Source organism: Notothenia coriiceps, unplaced genomic scaffold, assembly GCF_000735185.1.
Source record: "Notothenia coriiceps isolate Sejong01 unplaced genomic scaffold, NC01 NC01_scaffold00034377, whole genome shotgun sequence".
In the NCBI taxonomy this organism is placed as follows: Eukaryota; Metazoa; Chordata; class Actinopteri; order Perciformes; family Nototheniidae; genus Notothenia; species Notothenia coriiceps.
The window spans coordinates 164,453-186,282 of record NW_011367078.1 but is presented as its reverse complement, the minus strand read 5'-3'; the positions used below and the strand labels follow the sequence as shown (position 1 = coordinate 186,282).

The following is a 21,830-nucleotide window of genomic DNA, read 5'->3' as shown; positions in this document are numbered from 1 at the left end:
AGGAAAATAGAGAGGGTTGTGTTTTCTGACACTTTGTGAGTTCCCTGGAACACCGGGGACACATATTCATGTATAAAAGACGTACAAAAGTGCATTTATAGGTCCCCTTTAAAGGGAATGAGTATGTGTACAGACTGCCCGCCCATTTTTTGCCTAAATGGTCCAGCAATTTCTGATTTTCTCATTGATCTTAGTTTTAACTTAACACTTAAAAAACTTAAGTCATGTGATAATATTTTGGTAAAGGTTAGGTTGTTAGTCGGATTATCAGCACAATCAATAGTATACTTTTTCTCAAATAAAAAAAAATGTACTCTTACATTTTATCATTTATAAATAGTGACAGTTGTTTGTATACAGGGAAGACCCAAAAAATGCAGCACTAACTATTTGCATTTCACACAAAAAAGTTCCATTCAACTTTTGTCAGCTTTGTGAGTTAACCCTCTTCCTGTGTGATGTGTAGGTACCAGCATGCTGTGGCTAACCCTGGCCTCGTCACCTTCACGGGACCCTACCTGGATGTGGGGGGGGCGGGCTACGTTGTCACTATCAGTCACACCATCCATGCCTCCAGGTAAGAAGATTGAGATAGTGTATTTTTAACCATCTCAAAAAAGTACATATGCTTTCTTAGTTACTGCACTAGAATATTCAAGTCCTACAGGACAGGTACCAAGTATCTGGTTAAAAAAGTACTCATTCGAAGTGAGTTGAAAGTGTTTTGCTGCTGCAGGCTAACTTGACTCATGTGAGGTAATGCTGGCAAACTTTAGATAGAAGTTTCTGTGTTACATTTCAATGCTGAGTCAGTTCACCGACTTTACAACTCTTCTCTATTTATCCAACTGTTATGTACACTATTTTAGCAAGTCAGTTGTTTACATTTCAGCGACCTTGTATCATAAAAGGAAACAAAAAGGAAGTAAACACACCATCCTCTCCAGGAAAAAATAACATTGTGGGAATTGAAGGAACACTGTATCTGCCATTATCCTGTATTTGAGTCTCAGCTCATTGTTTAGCTGTTCAACCAGAAATTGTACAGTTTTGTTTCACTCTCACAGCTCCTATAGTGTCATTTTTGGCCACAGCAGGCAGCTGATTTCAGCGAAAAAGCTCTGAAAACCCACTGTGCATAGCAGCAGACAGTTAGAGACTAGTTTTGAAAAGAAAAAACAGAGCTATAAGGCCAAGTTGTCTTGGTCTTAAACAACTTTAGAAAGGTAGAAATATGTCACTGTCCCTAAAGCAAATGCTCTGTTTCCATCACAGTTGTCTTTAAGTATATGCTCTACCAAAGTGCCCACAAGTAAAGAGTCTCTGTGCTTCAGCTACTTCTTTTTATAGTAGAAGGTTTTAAACACAGCCTCTTTGAGTTGGAGGCTTTAAAAAGCCTTTAACTGCAGCTGAGATTTAAGTATTTATGTTTCTAGTTCTGTGAGTTTAAGATAAAGCTTAGCACGGGAACACCGCTAACAGCAGCGCAATAGGAACTGTTTACCACGGCCACTGCAATAAACACACAAACATTCAGTATCAGTGTGTGTGATAAGTCAGGTTTAGTGTGTGGATGGCCGGCTCACTGAGCATAACACTACGCAGTCTGTAGTCTGCATAAACACAGATTGAAAGAGAGAGTTTGAGGTGAGTGGGATGTATTTTGTGTGTGTTTTAGATTTGTTTTTGGCTGGTGTGTACAAAATGTGTAAATATTTGTGTTGTAATAAAGGTATTTTGAGTAAAAACACAAACTCAAGGCAAAGTTAAACTGTTTTCCCACATCTTTAAAACAAATCTGGTGTGCTTCATTTCTCTGTCTCCTCTCTCTCCAGCTCTCAGATGGCTCCTGGGTATGCAGTTGCAGTGATGGGCATAGACTTCACTCTCCGCTACTTCTATAAGGTCTTACTGGACCTGCTGCCAGTCTGCAACCAGGACAAGGGCAACAAGATCAGGTAGGAAGGGTTGGTTTGTTGTGTCTGTTGTTTAATCTTCTCTTCTTACTTCTTTATTTAGATCATTTCTTCTTTTCTTTTGCCATTTGCCCTGAATTTTATCTAAATGTGGAGAACTCAACTTGCAAAGGGTTGAAGGAGATAAAAAAGAACGGGAGGGAAGAAGAGATAAGCTGATTATCATGGCATTCCTGCTGGAAGATGTGGCGTTGCTGCTGTCTCAGCCCTACATACTTTCTCTGGCTTTTATGTCTCCCTTTTTGTTTTGTTTCTGTCTTCTTCATCCCTTTTTCCTTCTACCGCCCACTTCCTCCCTCTCTCTCTCTTGTCTGTGTTCAGATGCCATATAAAACAGGATTAGCTTAAAGGGGGTGGAAGAGCAGGGAGTCGCAGTATTTGGCACAATGTTGAAGGAATGGAGGGAAGTAGAATGGAGCAGTATTTTACAGGTTGAAGTAGGGGATTTAAAAAAAATGTAAATGGTCAATGAAAGTATAAATATGTGAGTTACAGTCTTTAAATAGATTTCCGAGGTCACTATGTCAGCTGTACTTACATTTATTTATGTGTTTACTTACATAAATAAGGTGCTTCATAATGGAGGACAGAGGGTACCTGGTGGCTCACCCCACTCTCATTGACCCCAAAGGTCACGCCCCCGCAGAGCAGCAGCACATTACACACAAGGTAAAGGACCAGAGACCAATATATAATAGTATAAAAAAACATTATTCACAGTTAACTACTTCTTTATTATTTTAAATCTAATTTTGTCCTCCTGTTTTTTTTGTGATGGAATACAGGAGCCGTTGGTGGCTAACGACATCCTGAACCATCCCAACTTCGTGAAGAAAAACCTGTGCAACAGTTTCAGTGACCGCACCGTGCAGCGCTTCTACAAGTTCAACACCAGCATCACGGTGAGGCGGTTAACATGAGATAACTGGATGTATGATTGAAAGCAGAGGAAGACAGTCAGACAGTTATACTCTGTGATAGTATAACACTGCCCCCCTCTGGTGATCCTTTGTGTTGCCACCTTATTTATTCTTATTTAGTATAATTCTGTTAAAGCTTCAGTTTGTCTTGTGTAGTTAGAGAGTCCTGGTGTATAATATTCCTATTCAAGCTCTACAACTTTTAATTAATTAAGGTGTCATACTTGAATGAATTTCCTTCATGCCCATTTTTAGATGAACATGAGCAGATTTTGTGTATTATCACACATTTCAATTGATTGGATAAATACCCCAGTTCCCGGTCCATGTTTTTGTCTTTCTTCAAAGGTTACTGTTCCTTAGCTTAGTTTGTATGCCATGTTCAGCTACTTATAAAGTCATATTCCCAATGTTGCCTACTGCGGTTTCTTTTTTTTCCAGCTGCATCTGGTTATAGATCATTTAAAGAAATAAATTAACATAAAAAAGCGAGAGTCACTGCTTGAACTGTTAATTGTAATTCTTAGAATAAAAGAAACGTACAAATTAGAAAACAATAAATAAATAATGGAATTAGTAGTTATTGAAGTGTTTTTTAATCTTCCTATTTGTTTCTCATAGGGGGACCTTACGAACCTGGTCCATGGGAGCCATTGTTCTAAGTACCGTCTGACCCGAATCCCCGGCACCAACGCCTTTGCTGGCATCGTCAACGAGACGTGTGATTCTCTGGCGTTCTGTGCCTGCAGCACCGTGGACCGCCTCTGTCTCAACTGCCACAGGTCTCAGCCCCTTACACACGCTCAAAGAAAAGATTATATGTGTTGCATGTTTGTTTAACAATGTCAAACATGACAAACCTCTGGAGTTTACCAAAGATCCAGATCTGATATTGTAGATATCGATTGTGTGGGTTGTATTTACATTTGCATCATGAGCTAACAAAAATTCAGCTTACAATACAATTGGTTTTTACTTCACCTAAAAAACAAACAAAATGAATGGAGCTTCCTCACTGACCATGTGACTGGTCTTGTGTTTTTCAGAATGGAGCAGAATGAATGTGAGTGTCCATGTGAGTGCCCCCTGGAGGTCAATGAGTGTACTGGTAACCTCACCAATGCTGAAAACAGGTCAGTCCGAGCCATATCCTACATCGTATTTATATTAACAAATTCTACAATGTTTGTGAATTATATTCAGTCATGTCATAGAGGGGAAAGGAACCTTAATCAACGAATGTGTGCTGGTTGCTTTTAGAGAAGTTACTTTTCACATGTGGTAAAGGGAGAGAGAGATACATCATGGTGCAACGTGTCATGGGTACCACATGTTTTTTCTGTTTGTGCGGGAATATACCTCTCGCATATAGCTTCACTTTTTTGAACTTTCTGACCGTATTATATCGCACGACTCATTCAGTGTCTTGCGAAACATTTGCCAAATCATCTGTAAAGTATCTGCAAATGCACGTTTCCAAGGTGGCAATTCTCTTTAATATTCCTGTTACTATTTGAACTGTGGCTTGTTATGATTTGACGATTGCCTCATTGATATCACAGTAAATCAGCAAATCAAAGTTTTGGTGTTAAACCTGTTTACCCTCATATCGTGCTCCTGCAATGATTTTCAGAGCCGTGTAAATGTTTGTGGGTGCTTCCTTACTTCTCTTTGACTGTCACTGTCTCTCTTGTATTTTTAGTCATGCCTTCATGTCTCTCCTCTCTCTCTTTCTCTGTCCCTCTCTTGTTCCACCCATCTCCTTTCATAAACCATCAGCAGTCTTTGACAGCATGTTAATGTTTCAAATGCCAATTTCTCCTTTTATTTCAGGAAGACATGCAATTATCATTTTTTCACTGTCAGATTTCTCTCTTTGTTTCGTGTCGAGCAGCATTGTTGTTTCCTTTTTCTTTTTAAAGCTGCTTAGCATAAATTGACACTTTGAAGACATTCCTTTGAGGCTTCATGCTTTGATTCCATTGTCAATTTTACTGTACAACATCTGCTTTCTTCTTTAAAGTCCAATCATGTTTCAATGTAGGATTAGGATAGATTCTGTCAGCAGAATGTTTGACTTTTTCCTAAGAATATTCACTTGCACCTTTCTGTATTTTTACCTGTTGTGTTTTATGATTGTTTTATGCAGGAACCCCAGCTGTGAGGTGCACCACGAGCCAGTCAGTCTGAATGTGATTGATCCCAGTCTGCATGAGACGCTGCCTCAGTGCATCAACACTCGCTGTAGCCAGAGATACACTAGCAGGTATACACACTTATCTACACACATGTACAGTACACATTAACTGGTATAATGAATAAACCAAAAAAGGCTTTAAAATCAGAGTCTTGTTCGGGTATGGTGTGTTTACAGAGACAGATTTAGTAAATAATTGTTATACATTGACTTTGTGCATACCATGAATGGAACAAATAAAAAATGAAATGAATGAAATATATAATATTAATAATACTGTGGTGAGACATTTGGTAAAACATTCCTTAATAGCTTATTTTAAGTGTTTGCCACCAACTAATATCACTTCTATTTATATTGTTTCTGCCCTGTTTTAGTGATTGCTTCGGCGTTTTGGACTGTGAGTGGTGCATGGTGGACAGTGATGGTAAGACGCATATCGACAAGCCGTACTGTGCCCTGCAGAAGGAATGTTTCGGGGGAATCGTCGGCGCCAAGAGTCCCTACGCAGATGGCATGGGAATGATAGGTGAGTGAACTGTGGATATAAATGAGTCCTAAACTGTTTTTGCAGAGTCCACAGTTATGAGACATGTGTCCCAACTGTATCCTGGTGTATCTTCTTAGCCAACAGAGCAAAGCAACAGGCAAGCAAAGACAAAAGAAGAAACAAACCCAATGGTCCTTGTTTTAGCAAAGGTTTTATATTTCTTGATCATGATAACCAATATTCTAAATTGACTGACTCGTTTCAGATGTTATTTTCTTGGATTGTTATCAGTTTATTCAAAATGAAAATTGGCCATCCTATCGCAGTCAATCATTTGTCTGCGGCGTTTCACATCGTGAGAGGACAGAAGCTTAAAAAATTCTGGGCAAAATCTGAGCCAGAGCTGTTTGATATTTGCATGTTTTTTTTTCACTTCAACCATCTGCAATGCTTTGTAATTTCCTGAAACAACCGTCTGCCTATCCTTTCCTCTCCTTTCTTCTTCTTCTCTTTCTTTCCCTAGATGAGGAGGTGGCCTCTTTGAACATGATCAAGAGCGCCCCTGTGGGTCCAGTTGCCGGGGGCATTATGGGATGCATCATGGTGTTGGTGCTGGCTGTGTATGCATACAGACACCAGATCCACAGGCGGTCGCACCAGCACATGTCACCACTCGCAGCACAAGGTAGGACTAAGGGATGGATTATCTCTCTTAAAAAACACAAATAGAGTTATAATCGAACATTATAGGTCAGTCAAATGAGATTGAAGTGAAATTTCTAAATATAACATTATTTTTTGTTACCACCACGAAATAAATCCACAGCATCCTATTTGTTGGCTTGTAATGGCCCAAAAGCTTCCAAAGCAACCACAAGTTAGGTTGAGAATGTCCCTGTTTTATTTTCCACATTTAGTCTGTTCACATACTGACAGTTCTTTTAAATACCAAAGTATGATACAGAGTTTCAAAGCAGCCTGATTAACAAGCAGGGCGGCAAGTGCTGCTGGAATTAAACAGCTGACATTATCATCACGCAGCAGCAGCAGCTGCTACAGCATGAATTGTGTGATTACTCAGCGATATTGACAAAAACATCAAACCCGATTACAGCCTCATTAAAAGACTTGAGTCCTAGTTGCTATCTGTATGATTGTTTGGTAAACTACTTGGGATGGATAGTGTTGATACAGCTGAGGGATTGGCTCTTATAGTTCCGTGTGTGTGTGTGTGTGTGTGTGTGTGTGTGTGTGTGTGTGTGTGTGTGTGTGTGTGTGTGTGTGTGTGTGTGTGTGTGTGTGTGTGTGTGTGTGTGTGTGTGTGTGTGTGTGTGTGTGAAAGGCAAAGTTAAAGAACAATCGAACCCAAGAAGTTATTCTCCCCAAACAGAAAACTCCTAAATCTAAAAATATTTGGAGAAAGAAACCATGCCCTCATTTAATCTCTTCTTGTCATAATTGTAATGTTGGCAGATATGAATTTCCAAAGTGACATCAGTCTTATCTTGTATTTGTCTTTTTTCTTCTACCTCCATGCTGCTCCAGAAATGTCAGTGAGAATGTCCAACCTGGATAATGAAAGAGATGAAAGAGATGAAGACAGCCATGAGGACAGAGGAATTAGTGAGTATTGTTTGATATCCTATCGATATAAACAAGACATGCTGCAGAACATTTGATAATAGGGATAAATACTTAAGATAAAGTTATTACAGGATTTCCTTTCATTTGATGCTGCAAATATTAGATTTATTGAGGGATCTAGTGTTAAGCTGTGTGTTTCCTTCATTTTCAGTCAGTAATACTCGATTCATCGCTGCGGTAATCGAGCGACACACTCACACGCCAGAGCGGAGACGGAGGTACTGGGGTCGATCTGGGACAGAGAGCGACCACGGTAAGAAAAATTGTGGAGAGACGGAGTTCACAGAAAAAAACCCACACATGTTGTAACACTAAAACCCCTTCAGCATGTCATACAATACATCAGAATTGATGGAAAACGTATTTCATAAATGAATAGCTTGCATTTTCAATGTCAGTAATGCTAAATCAGAACACAACTACTTTCAAAACTGAAACATTTACTTTAAAATGCATACTACTCTGGTTAAATTCACCATGGTTGTTTAAAAGTATATACTTAGTGGAAACAAGAAGCATCAACAACGTCGTCCGTCATTGTTTTGTACGAAATCTCCTCAAGTTGAGTACAGTAAGGTTTAATACAGTTTTAGCGTACTTTGAACCCTCTACGTCCTCCTGATCAGCTCCCCGTGGAGGTATTTTCCTTCATGTCATGTTACTCTTAGACAACAGATGCTCCAGTCTAAAATAAACTAGGTTTCTGGAAAATGAATCATTCCTTGGTTACAAAACCAACCCAACATGTACAAGTATTGCTGAAATGCACTAGGAAGCACAAGCTTAGCTATATTTACTCCTTTAAAATTATGAAGTCAATACATTCATGTGGGCTCATCTGTAGACACAGCACTGACTCTAGAATTTAAAAAAAGGGAGACAGTTGAGGTTTATGAATCTAATCAGTAAGCTTTCTGAACACCACCATCTGTGGAGGGGACCCCGGGGGACACCCAGCAGAGAGCTGTCATATCCCACCTGGCCTGGGAACGCCTCAGGATCCCCAAGAAAGAGCTGGAAGATGTTCGAAGAAGTCTGGGTTACCTTCTTTAACCTTCTGCCACACTTATGCCTGGAGTATGACAGAAAAGCAAACTAATTAAATGTTCTCTAACATTAGGACATCTTAATAGAATATGTTATAGAATATAAAACCAAAATAAGTATGTAGCTACACTCGGGAAAAATCCTATTTAGGACTTATGTATGTCCTTTTATTTTGAAATGAACGTTACAGTTTGAAATCCACAGTTAGCTCTCAGCTCTTTGGCAGTGGTTCAGCTCCTGGCTTGTTCTTTTTATTATATCACAGCTCAGAACAAGGTTTTCTTTCGTCTTCAGCTCTGGGAGAGTTGCTCATATTTCGCTGTAACCGTTTGTAGAACTTGTAAGTCTGACACTCAGTGAGCGTGGACGGACAGCTTTCACCCACATGGGCTCTTACCGCCTACATATGGCATCACTCCACTTCCTGGCAATGAGTGTCTCGAATGCTTGTTGCATAACCGATGATGACGGAGAGAACAAAGATGAAAATGAAGAGAAGAGTGGGTTAAAGTGAAAGAAGGAAACAAAAAGAGATTGTCAGCTGCTTGTTACTTACAGAATAGCTGTTAAACCTTAAATAAAACAAATATTGTTGGTCATTATGCAACACAATGATGCACAACAAATGATGTGTTGCTTATATGATAATGCCAAACACGGATAAACATGAATTTGCATATCCTTGTATCCTGCACAACATGTTTTTACAATACACAGTTCAGAACAATGAAGGACGTTTTATTCCTCTCTCACATAAAAGATGGCAGAACAAGGTGATTCTAAGGTTCTAATGAAAAGAGCAGTCTATGAAAATGGAAAGGAAATATTCAATATGTTGCATAACTTAGGATGGCATTTCAAAAAGACTAGTTGAGACCGAGACATTTAGAGATGCAAAAGTGATGAAAGAGGGGAAATAAGAGAGAAATGTAAAGGCAAGAGGACAGGGACGGAGAGAAACACGTTTGAAAGAACGGAGAGGGGGTGTTGGTCCTTCATGAATTTAAATAAAATCACATGTTTACCCTTTAAAGTTTCCTCAGGCTCCTCTCTGCATGGTCAAAGGTGCCCTCCCACCACCATCCACTCACTCATTATGCAGAGCTGAGGGTATGAGCATTACGTCTTTAAGAGAGTGACGCACTAGGGTGCTGTTGGGTAGAGCAAACAGCAATATGAATGTACAGCCAATGGCTAGAACTAAACAAGAATGAATACTATACTCGTTACACAAATACATACACCACCTGCTTTAATTCAAACAACCTGGCAAAATATAGTTTATGTTTTTTCTTGCATTTGTTACATACAGTGGAATGTCTAGAGGAAATAGGCAGATGTCAATATCTGTAAATGTTCTGTTTTTTTTGTGTATGTAGAATATCATAATTTGGTTTAAAAATATTAAATAAATACGTTTTTTCGAGTCAAATGTTAAGTGATATTGAAGATATTTAATGAGGATACACATATTTGACAATTTCTATATTAAAGATTGTAAAAAAAAAACATTTACATTGCATAGATATTTTATAGTTGTAGTATACAAAATGTGCTTACTTTCCATCTGTGTTAGAAGATAATAACAATCATAGGGCTATGCTAAATCTGTAGCTACATTGAGCAGCTTGTTAGCTTAGCTTAGCTATTTACTGCTCCCAGCTAAAAAACGCAGTAGGTCTAGTTTTTTATGTAATAAAACCCATAAATGTACATTTTCCAACCCAGTCTCACGGCATTTCGTGTTCATGTAATCTATTGCTTCGTGTTCACCAACACGATTTTCCCATTTTTTTCGTGTCACCCAGAACGATTTTAAAAGCAATGTAAATAATAACAGATTAGAAGGAAAAAAAGATTTAAAAAATACAGATTTCAGTATTCTGACACAGAACTATTTTAAAAGCAATATATTTCTATATTGGTAGTATGTTTCGTGCCTGCACCAAATAATAACAAATTTAGAAGGAAAAAAAGATTTAAAAAATACAGATTTCAGTATTCTGAGGCTCTGAGCCCCATTTATTTTCCTCGCGGACGGCAAAAAAAGTCAGACATTATACAATTTAAAATAAAAACATATTGAGTAAGAAAATGTTTTTATGAACCACACAGCTGCCGGTCTGCCAAGACCCGACCGGACAAAAAGACGTGGTGCAGGCACGAAACATCCTACCAATAGAAATACATAGCTTTTCAAATCGTTCTGTGTGACACGAAAAAAAGGGGAAAATCGTGTTGGTGAACACGAATCAATAGATGAAATGTATTTCATGACTATAACACGAAATGCCGTGAGACTGGGTTGCAGCTAACAATATAGATAATGTTGAAGAGAGAATTAACCTTTGGACACAGCCATGCTAACTGTTATTGCCTGTTCCCAGTCTGTATGCTACATTAAGCTAGCCGCCTGCTAAAATTGGTATTGATCTACTTATTGAACTCTAGACAAGAAAATAATAACTTGGTTTGTTTAATAAACTCAAGTGCTTTGTCCTTAACAGCCCATCATTTCTTTTGAGGATTTACACTTGAGTCTTCTCCATCTAAAACTATAATATCACCAAATAGGATGGTTGTTTAGCCTTTCTCTCCACATCTCTCAACATTAAGAGGGAATTTCTTTCTCACCTGTTGCAGCTGGAAATTGTCCACAGCAGACATAAGCTGTTGGCCTGCCTGACACCCTTACTCTTGCTTTGGGGAAAAAGAGGGATACACTGTGATGAAGTTGGCATCTTCCATATCTGGAACTTCTCTTGAAGTCTCCATCCATGCCTTTCCTTTAATCCCTCTGTTCGACTCTACTTCTCTCTGCCCCTATTCTCATCACTCCCTCTGCTTTTGGGGTATCAAAGCCTGGCTAATCTTCTGAGAGTGTGAGATAGACATTTCTGAACAAACGTCCTAATTTAATTATATTACAGACAGTATTTTTTAGTGAGACATTTACTTTTACTATCCCCTGACCTTTCGTCTTGCTGCATCATCAGGTCAATAATCTGTCCAATACTTTAGTTTACAACCGAATAACTAGAAAAACGTATTATATTCCCATAAGCCTCTGCTTTAATGTTTGTTTAGTGCTAATGAGCCTTTTCAGATGGAAAACTAATAGGGGGGAGGGACATGTTAAACAACACACAGCCTAGCTTAGCAACAGCCTTAGCATAGTGATTATTTACCATGCATCTCAAAGCAGCACTGTGTTTAACTACAGCCTTACAGAAGCGCTACCTTATTTATGATCAGTTTGCTAGGTTCTTTACCTATTAAGCATTTGCCTAGGGATAGCCTGCTTAATTATATGAACCTCCAACGCCGTGAGAAGAATGTTGAGGGATGATATGCATAGCTGCTAGATGTTTGGAGGATAAAAAAGGTAACTAGGAGATACATTTGACGAGGCCACCCAAACAGACAGGCATGCTACGAGCCACTGCATTCTCCCTACATGCCTCACACATATAAACCCACTGCTTCACACACTGGATCATAAATCACTTTGAGCAGTATCTCTGGAGGTTTAATATTTCATCATCCAAAATTGCAGTGATTTTTCTATAAATATAAACCTTGAGGCGCGCAGGCTTGCAGGGTTATTTGCTCAATAACAGATTGATGTTCCTGTCGTGCAGCGTGTTGCTGGTGCCGCTACAGAACCTGGAAAAGATAACACTAAAGGAATTAAGGATAACAGGTTTATTTACAGATATACCAAGTATTTGTTTTTAGTCAGACAATATGTTTCAGGTGGATTTTAAGGTCCTTAAGATGATACACGCCACCCGGCAGATAAAGGGTTATGAAGAAACTGAATAGACCAAGAGCCTATACAATGTATTCGTGATAATAAGCTTCTGAAAGAGTACATCATTAGTCATCTCACTTGTCAAAAAATTAAAGTATGACGACCTAAACTGTCTTTATCAGTAAAGTTTATTATAAAAAAATTACCGGTCTCTTTATGTATGGTCTGTATACTTATACACTGACCTCATCATCCCTTTTTCTATTACCAAAGTACCACCCTCCCACTGCTCCAATTACAAAATGCATCATAACTGCCATGTTGGCTTGATTTTCTATCTCCCCAGGCTAAACTTATGTGCAATATGTGAAGGAAAGCAGTCATAAATATGTATGGAGTTTTTTTCTTTTTCAAATTATGAGAAAGCTGAAAACAAGAAGAAAAATGCCCGATGGGGATATTTAGATGTCAATGCACCATCAAAAAGCTTGTACTGCTGTCAGAAACATTGTGTGGTACTGTGTATTCACATGGAGGTTTCTGTGTTGAATATCTATGACTAGAAGGACTTTCTTTTATGGTTCCTTTCCATTTATGTTCAATGCTGTGCAGCCATTCTTAACAGAAAACCATGAATTGTTACATGCTTTATGTTTCTTTGAATCCCTCACTAATACCTCATTCACACCAACGGTGTTTCAGGGCCGGTTCGGAGCTGGAGCTTGAAAAGCACCAGGTTTTCCTGTTCACAACACAGCGGAGCAGACTCTTAGCTTCGGAATCCGGTTCATTTCGAGCACCAAAAAATTGTCCGGCCAGAGCAAAAGCACCATATACGTCACGCTTACATCGAGGCGGGGGCAGGGGTGGGACCAACTCCTGAACAACAACAAAAAGCCGGCGTTTTATACAGTTTGTACACAACGATGGAGAAACTTAACAAGCAGCAGTGGTCCACTGAAGAGACCAGCTACCTACTGGGAATCTGGTCTTCCGAAGAGGTACAGAGGAAGCTGGAGCACAATCGGCCGTTGTTGTTGTTGTCGGTGTCAGCTGTGAGGGGTTCCGCGCGCTTTGGCTTTATGAAGCAGGCACGCAAACGGTTACGTCATTACGTCATGACGATGACGCAATGACGCAGCACCATTCGGACTCTGGGCGGTGTGAACAGAGCCGGAGCTAAACCAAAGAACCGGTTCTGAACCTGAAAAGCTCTAGCACGGAGCTTGAACCGGAGTTGCGTTGGTGTGAATGAGGTATCAGAGCCCAAACAAGGTGTCCTCTAGTATATAATAGTGTTGCGTTGTACAAGTGTGAGGTATTTTCTTCAATCAGTTTTATTTTTGTAGCTTTGAGGTTAAAAGTGTAGTGTTAGAATTTTCTTTGAAGGTTTACGGCTTTATTTCTTTACCATTTGTTGCTCATGACCTAACTCTCATTTTTTGAAGTTCTTATGACCCTGATCTTATTTGTTAAGTCAATAATTTTTTCATAACAACCTTGATAATATATGTTTAAGTCACTTCACTACACCTGAAAAATGTAAAACGTTTCCTGGTTCCAACCTCTTTAAAGAGGAAGGGGTGTGTTTTCCTGTGTTATTGGTCATCGATGTATGGGTCATTCCGCAACACATGGCTGCAAAAAGAAATGCATACAATACAATTGGTAGGCATGTTGAAATGATTGATGTAAAACGCAGGTTTCTGCATTCTTTCCCCCCACCTGAATCCTGTCGTCCACCTGTTGAGTGCAAAAGCTTGATACCAGGTGTCTGTAGATGCGAGGCAAATATCAGTTTTACAAACTTCATGTTGCCTTATCTAAACATTAGTTGAGTTTACACATTACCTGATTCAAAGTTTGAAAAGCCTGGGCTACAACAGGGCGCATCAAACTGAAAAGATTCTTACCAACCATCTATACGTTTTAGTTTGGAAAAGAGTTGTAAGAGGGATAACAGTTTGCAGTAATACCAACATTTGCATGTTTCTTTGTCTCCAGGCTACAGCACCATGAGTCCGCAGGAGGACAGTGAGAATCCACCTGGGAACAACGACCCGCTCTCGGCAGGTGTGGACGTCGGTAACCACGACGACGACCTCGACCTAGACACGCCACCTCAGACGGCGGCGTTGCTCAGCCACAAGTTTCACCCTTACCGGCACACGCACACACACCACTACCCGCTGCACACGCACACACACCACCTGCAGGCGGCAGTCACCGTGCACAGTGTGGACGCAGAGTGCTGATCCTGCTGGGAAGGGACATTTTTGTATTAAAGACTATTTTTAAGAAAAACATTAGTGCTTGAATAGACAGCACGCAGTAGGTACTGTCAGGATGGACGGAGGGAGAGAGAAGCTGGACTCGCAGCGTCTATGGATCGCTGGGATCTCTGCCATGAATGGATGTTTAGCGTGTAATGGGTGTAAGCCTCATGGTCTCATCTCAACTTCTTTTTTTCAACCCAGTCCAAGATCTGGTTAGTGTACACAGCCTAACTCACAAATGACCAGAACTGGGCTGGTAAAAATACCCAAACTGGAATCTTTGTGTGTTTTCTGAAGGGATTTGCCATTCAGGAAACAACTGGAACCTAACATCCTTGAGGGAGTACAGAGTTCTTCATTTTCAAGCCAGAGCAAAGACTGTATAGGACTAGAGGAGAATCCAATTAACAAATGAAATCTTGATGCTGATTGAACTCTTTATCCCGAATGCTTAATTCCCGCCTCGCCCCTAAGTCTACTTGTGGTGAAAACGTCTCAGATGAAGAGTACAAATCCTGTATTTTTGCAAAGACTGGGATCTAATATGAGATTCTATTATGGATAATATTGCAGTTTTACTCTCCCATTGTCACTCAACAGTTGGTTTTCTTTAAAGATTAATAATGAGTCTCTGTGAAGTCCAGAAAAAAAAAACTTCAATGATTCAAATGAATACAAGAAGGAAAACAAATTAAGAGGAAAAAAATATTTTTCTACTATTTATTAAGGAGCTACATTTTCAATGACAGATGAGTAAGCAGCTGCAGATAACAAACAAGAAAGATAAGTGATGCTTATCAACCCACTTCCTATAAACAATGCATCATAGTTAGGGCTCATTAGTTTATCCTTGCATTTCCCTAAAAGCACGTGGCTTGCTTTTTATTTTTATTTGGACATTATAGAATATCAGACGGTTTGAAAACATGTTTTGTTTCTTTATTTTTCACAGGACCCTGGCGCATAATCAGAAGCGCATTTGGAATCTATTACAATTTCTCTCTTAACTTTCTTTTCCTAAAGGCATATTCTGAGCTATCCTCTCCACCAGATGATCCCATTTACTATTTGGTGTTGTGCCTAGGTTTTCTTTAAGCAGGGAACTTTTTGGATGAGCAGGTATCTAAAATCTAAATCAGATATTCTCCTTATAACAAAAAACTGGTATTCATTTTTAAATTGGTAAAAAACAGTGATCCTTTAATCTTACCCTGGAGATGTGATTTTTAACTATCACATTTTTATTTTTGTTCTCACATTTCGGAAGTATTTGGTTTACTGTTAAGGTAAGACTTGCTGTGCCGAACATCGCCATTCTGGACATGTGCTCTGTATCAGGAGGCAGACAAAGCTTGCTGGCCTTTGTAAACCTATCGGGGATTGAAGAGGGAAAAGAGAAACTAGCACCCTCCTAGCGTTAGTCCCTGCAGGAGATTTGGTTTGTGAGGATAATCGGGGATCCTCACAGAGGTCTGATTCAGAGAGACTGACTGCTGTCCCCTCTGTCTGCTTGAGTAGAAAAACCAGTACTGAAAGCTGCCCCCACCCCTCCCCCCTCCGAATCAACCACAACTTTTTGACTTTATGCCCCTTTGTGGCAGAGCTAATACTGTATGCATGTTAAGTTGTGTGCTGGATTTGGTGCAAAGCAAGCTTAATATCCAGTGATGCCCAAGATGGAGTCTCCCTCTCATTGAAGACAGTGAAAGAGGGAGAGATGCTGCTGTTGTTGTACAGAGGTTACACCCATCTGTCAGATCCTCTGTGGTTAACCACTCAAAATGTATTTTCTACAAGTCTCTGGTTTAACTGTTACATGTGTGAGTGTGTATGTGTGAGAGCATGAAGAGAGAATGATTATCAACCTGGAACATTTTCATTGAATGCATTATTGTATTTTTCAAGATAGTATTAGAGAATTTTAGGTGAAATTATTCTGATTGAGAAATCCACTTATTTGTATTCTGATGAAGAGCCACGTGACCTGATCTGTGCTTTGTGCACACAACTGGTCAAGATAGCCTCAGTGTGATATCCATTTATTTCTGTTGTCAAAAATGTCTATTGTTTTTCAGAGGTTCATTGTGAAGTGTAAATACAGAATCACAAATAGCTATCGATGTCCTGTACACTCCATTTTTTTTATGTTGGTGAAACATGAGTTATGCTTCAAATGATGCTCAGATATTGGGTTTTGACATTTTACTGTCTGTTCATGGTTTCTCACTATATTTTTGATGCCTTGGATGTTCTTTTAGATTAATTTGTTTAGGTCCATATTGGATGGAAGTCAGTACTTGGAAAAATTATACACAAACTTTATATGTTTGAGAGACTTCTAGATTTTAAAGTTTTATCTCCTTTCTAAATAATGTTTTATAAAAAAGCTTATCGCTCCACAAAATAATTTAGACTCAGGGCTGTTTCTGTTGCTACTTAAAACAGTCATATTCATGTACTGTTTCTTGAGTATGTTTGCCACTTTATTAGAATATATACATTAGCACATCTAATGTGAGCTCATTAAACTTCAAGCGGCAAAAGTGCTGAATAATTTGAAACCTGATATAACAGAGGTTAACGCAAAGTGGTGTTATTATAGCCCAATCGTGTTAAAGTGGGCTTCTACTGTTCTTGATTTAATTGCAATGGAAAATGTAGTTTATATTCCACTGAAGAGCGGGATAACAGAAGGGTTTATCCTGCGACTGTACCATTTGACCATTTACTGAAGCAAGTTTTACCTATAACCTTTTCAAAACAATTGTTTTAACACAAGTTAGGTAAATGTTTTCTTCTCACCACTTCACATGGTACATAATTGTTTTGGAATAAGACATTGAAGCAGTTTTGTAGCATTTCAGAGCATATATTTTGATTTGTTTGTGTGTTCGGGCAAATTCTTTTTTCCAAATTGAGTTTGTTTTCAAAGGCATTTTTTTCTGGATACATTTTAAACAGTATTTACCAGCTGTTTTAAGTGTGTGTGTGTGTGTGTGTGTGTGTGTGTGTGTGTGTGTGTGTGTGTGTGTGTGTGTGTGTGTGTGTACAAAACACTCTGAAACGCATTAAATAATGTACTGAAGGAAAATGTGTACATCACCCCCCTCATGTATCATGTAAAGTTATCAAATTGAGATTTATTGCAATATGAATGTGATAAAATCAATTTTACACTTAAAGTTCCCTGTTTTTGTATTTATGTGCTGCTCAATTATTTTGCCCTCCTTTTTTTATATAAGGTAAATCTACATGCATACATACATCTACAAATATACACAGTAAACTGTGGCTGTGCTGTTATCAGTCATTTAAACAGTAAGGTACAGTATACGGTAGTATCAGGCTCAAATAATCCTGTTTATTTTCATCTAGCTAATTTGGAAATCAAAAAGCAGTTTGTTAATCCAGGATGAAATTACCTTGAGTAACTATGTGGTCCGGTTTTGCAAAAGCACCACAACTTTTGTCTAAGAAACTTGACCCCTACTTTCAAAGTATTTCAGGCTAAAAGGGCTTTCAGTCACAATCTGTTAACTCCATAAGGAGTGTGTTTTTCAATGTGTGTCATGCTGTTGGCTGTAGGTCATGCCATTTGTGGGTGAATAGCAGTACATACTGCCTGGAAGATCGGATCATTTATTTACGAGGCCTTTCTGTACATACAGGGTTTCCTGCCAGGGGAACGGGGAATCTACCACAGATGGAGAGACAACATGGTCACAATCATTTTCAGAGGGAGCTTTTTTAGAAGGGGGGGGGAGGGGGGATAGTATGTCATATTCTAGTAGATTTGAATGAAAAAAACCTTTAAAATGTAACATTTAAATGTAAAATATGTTAATTTCACATTTAAATATGTTTAACCACAAAATGTGTATCTAACTTTTGTTTTGTCACAAAGTTAGATGCACCATTTTTACTTTGAATGGTATTGTATTTTTACTTCTGTCATGAAATCCCTTTGAAAAGACCCTAAGCTTATTCAGACATATCAATAAGACATACTGTTCCACTGGGTGACATGTTCTGTAATTAAGGAAAAAATATGGATGTATTTTGGTTTAATGTGTACTTAACGTTTCAACTAAGCCCAAATTAATTGCAGGTTTCTGTATGCAGTACCAGTATTGTCTCTTTGTATGGTACCTTAGAACAGAATATATTTACAGTATATAACTATAGTGTATGTGTGCTGTTATTGTTCCTAAGTGAGTCGGCGCAGGCCTTATCCTTTGTAAAATCTCTCTTTCCTCTAATCATATTCTGACCAAACTAATGAGCTTATGTATTATTTGATCATATTTGGCAAACTTTGATAATTGTTCTGCGGATTGGCACACAGAGTTGATTATAGTTGGATTCTTGATAACATAAGGAACAACCAAAGGACTCGTGTGTTTTTTGTTTGTGTTGTGTTTGTATTATAGAAGGAGTTATTTGCATCTGATTTCGCAAGGTCAGTCTTTAAACCTTTAATCTGATCGTATCTTTTGTGATTTCACATTTGAATAATGAATTATAGACTGGGTAGGTGGCTACCTCTGTCTATTTTAAGAGAAGGTCATAGAGTGAGGCTAAGTAAACAGTTTCTCCTTGAGGTGAAAATGGAGTGGGGCCTGCCGGGGTCTCAGTTTAATGAGCATCAGCTGGGAAGTAGTTCAGCACTTTGGATAGCTGAAGGAGAGAAGTAACTCTTTCCTCATGACTCTGTCAGTCCGCCTGTCCAAACGCCCCATAAACCTTATCAGTTTGTCTGCATTCATTCATACCTCTCGACATGGCCCTGTCTGTCTCTTTTTCACTATTCTCTTGATTTCTGCTTTTCTCCCTCTTACTGCCCAACTGTCTGCTGCTACCTGCCAGGGAAACGCTGTGAATTAGAGCACTGAGCTCGAGTCCAAGCACCCTCGGGTCTTTTCAGTCAGCCTTCCCTCTGCCAACAAGTACAGCAGACATGCACAAGCTGCATATTTTGTGCAGTCCAGAGTACCAGTTTCCCAAATGCATCTAAGCAGTATGATCATTTTAAGTCTTGCATGAAAGCAATTTAGAGCACATTAAAATCAGACAATGAAAATGTCAGACAATGCTTTTTAACGCATCATGTGGGTTTTACTGAAGATATGTGAACATTTGACTAACAGAACTTGAATCTAACAGCAAAATCTCCTTGGAGTTTGTTGAGAAATTCGATGTTCTGCTCAAATATACAACTTTACAGTATTACAAACTGAAATCTGGGCCTTTTAGAAGGACAAGGAAAAGAAACAAGAGTTATGCTAGGGTTAATTCATGTTAAAATATGCAAAATTCTCATTACTGATTCACTTACTGGCCACAAAAAAGTGACTTCCCTGAAGCACTGGTGAACAGGGATGCGTCTGACCATTGTAATTAGGACATGAATTGGGCAGGGACCTAAGTTCTCCTGTGGGTTCAGGTCAGCAATTTTTACTAGGTCACAATTTCCTTAATCGTTTCTATGCTAGAAGAAAAAGGAAGCAACACCACCAGACTCCATATGTGATCATTTATGAGAGCACAGCACCAGCTCATGAATGTAGGGAGAGCCTACAATCCATTTGTCCAGGATTTACAGAGCGAGATCTCGATAATCACACTGCACTATCATACTGGATATGCACACGTGTATATGATCTCTGTCAACTCCCACGCGCAATCAACCACTTTTCCATGTAGGGTTCAAACCCCCCCTTCCGATCCTCACGCCTACTGAGCTCATCCCAGGTGCCTGCTCTGCCCGCTCAGCCACTCTGCCCACCCACACCATCACACTCTCAGTCCCAGCGAGCAGCGGCAAGCTTTTTCCCCGCTTTCTTTTTCTCCTCTCTACTCCCACCCACTCCAAAAGGCTGTGATTCACTGGCTGACACGCTGAAGCACTAGCATGGCTCTTGTGTTTTTACATGGAGAGAGACTTACATCTCCTTTTCCCTTGGATTGTGAAGCATAGCCCATTATCGCGGGGTTTGACTTGCACATAGGTACAAGGCTATGAAAGATACAGAGTTTGAGCAACTTAACTTTGCTGCAGGCTGACACAAGTTTGTGTGTGTGTGTGTGTGTGTGTGTGTGTGTTTAAAGTGTGTCTGTGAGTGTGTGTGTGTTAAAGTGTGTCTGTGAGTGTTAATACGAGATACTTTCGTTCCAGAGGGACCAAGAGAACAAATTAATTGTTCTCTCATGGAAACGTTGTTTAGCACTTAGTGGAGTGATTCATGCGTTCCCAAAATCAGCCTGTGCGAGTGACAAGCAAGTCCTTGCTGTCGTTTCAGAGAACCACTGCTCAATGATTCATGTCCCACAATCTGTCAGAAGGCCTATTGTATGAGCGGCTGTTAGATTAAAAACGGACTTCTACTCAATGCCTTTCATGTGTAAATTCCTTTTTTAGCATATTTGAATTAGACATAAAACATGTCTTGCATATTCATTGATGGATGCTGGTCAAGGGCATCTCCCACGTTTTGATTTGCAGTAGGACATTAGTTTGTGATTTGTAGCTCATGTAACAAACAGATTAGTTTTAAGAGAAAACAGACTGCCACAGATCAGAAGAGAAATAATAAAGTGAAAACTGGTATAGTTTTTAGAGGTCGAATACGTCCCTCACCATGTTGAAAAGAGCTTTTGTCAGCCTTTATTTGCTTTTAATTTAGCAGTTGGCTCTACTGAGCGTAAGCTTGATTAAAACGTTCATACAAACGGTCCATATACTGGTGTGTGACAGTTCCACTACTTCAGCCACTTGGCAATGTGAGATCATTTTCACCCACTGACAACTGTGAGTGTCTGGACTGCAATCTGCCAAGAAACGCTTCACACAGATGGTGAGAGAGAGAACATGGAGGTTGGATGATAGGAGCTTGATTTCACCATCTCTTAAAGGCTTCAGCATAATCACGCTCTAAATATTTCCTTTAGTGGTTTGAAGTGTGCAATAGCTGACATGTTTGTGGGCCTACAGGAGTGTGAGTTTACCGTGTGTTTGCGTGCCTATCAGCCACTCATGAGCCTGTGGAAGCTACATAGGCATTGACTCGGCAGGGAGCTCTGTTCCCTTTGTGTTTGCCAGGAGCAGCTTTCCACCCACGATGGGCAGGCAGGCGGGCTCGGTTGGCTGCTAGTTTGGCATTCACTGGATGACTTGGGTAGAAAGGAGGGAAGGAACACAGCCATTCATGATCACATTATGCTCATGGGGAACAGGAACGCTATATAATGGTGTAGAGATATTCTACAGTGAATGTCTCTCTCTCTTTCAGCATTCGAGCAAAAATAATCAATGTGTTAATTGGGCTTCACAACTAAAATAAGACCTAGTGCTTAGGCTTGTGCTCGTATTTAACAGCTAATTTCTCTCTTTAATGTATTGTTCACAGTTCAAACACCATAAAAGACTTGTAAGATTCAACATGTGGATGTTGATGTATGCTCTCCTGTAAAACCTGTTGATTACATGATTGAAGTGGAGTAAAACATTGATGCCATGTCAGAAGAAT

At 39.4% G+C, this 21,830-nt stretch overlaps 1 protein-coding gene across 1 annotated transcript in view; it reads left to right on the top strand.

Moving 5' to 3' along the window:
* Window positions 1-15,492, top strand: part of cachd1 (cache domain containing 1) — a 40,423-nt gene extending 24,931 nt beyond the window's left edge. Inside the window, exons 14-25 of the mRNA XM_010790514.1 lie at window positions 467-577; window positions 1,836-1,958; window positions 2,546-2,645; window positions 2,762-2,878; window positions 3,518-3,678; window positions 3,943-4,029; window positions 5,046-5,162; window positions 5,471-5,622; window positions 6,107-6,268; window positions 7,129-7,206; window positions 7,379-7,480; window positions 14,033-15,492. Coding sequence (XP_010788816.1) covers window positions 467-577; window positions 1,836-1,958; window positions 2,546-2,645; window positions 2,762-2,878; window positions 3,518-3,678; window positions 3,943-4,029; window positions 5,046-5,162; window positions 5,471-5,622; window positions 6,107-6,268; window positions 7,129-7,206; window positions 7,379-7,480; window positions 14,033-14,283 — 1,561 coding nt within the window. The 3' untranslated portion in view covers window positions 14,284-15,492. The remainder of the gene's footprint in view (window positions 1-466; window positions 578-1,835; window positions 1,959-2,545; window positions 2,646-2,761; window positions 2,879-3,517; window positions 3,679-3,942; window positions 4,030-5,045; window positions 5,163-5,470; window positions 5,623-6,106; window positions 6,269-7,128; window positions 7,207-7,378; window positions 7,481-14,032) is intronic.
* Window positions 15,493-21,830: the final 6,338 nt, after the last annotated feature.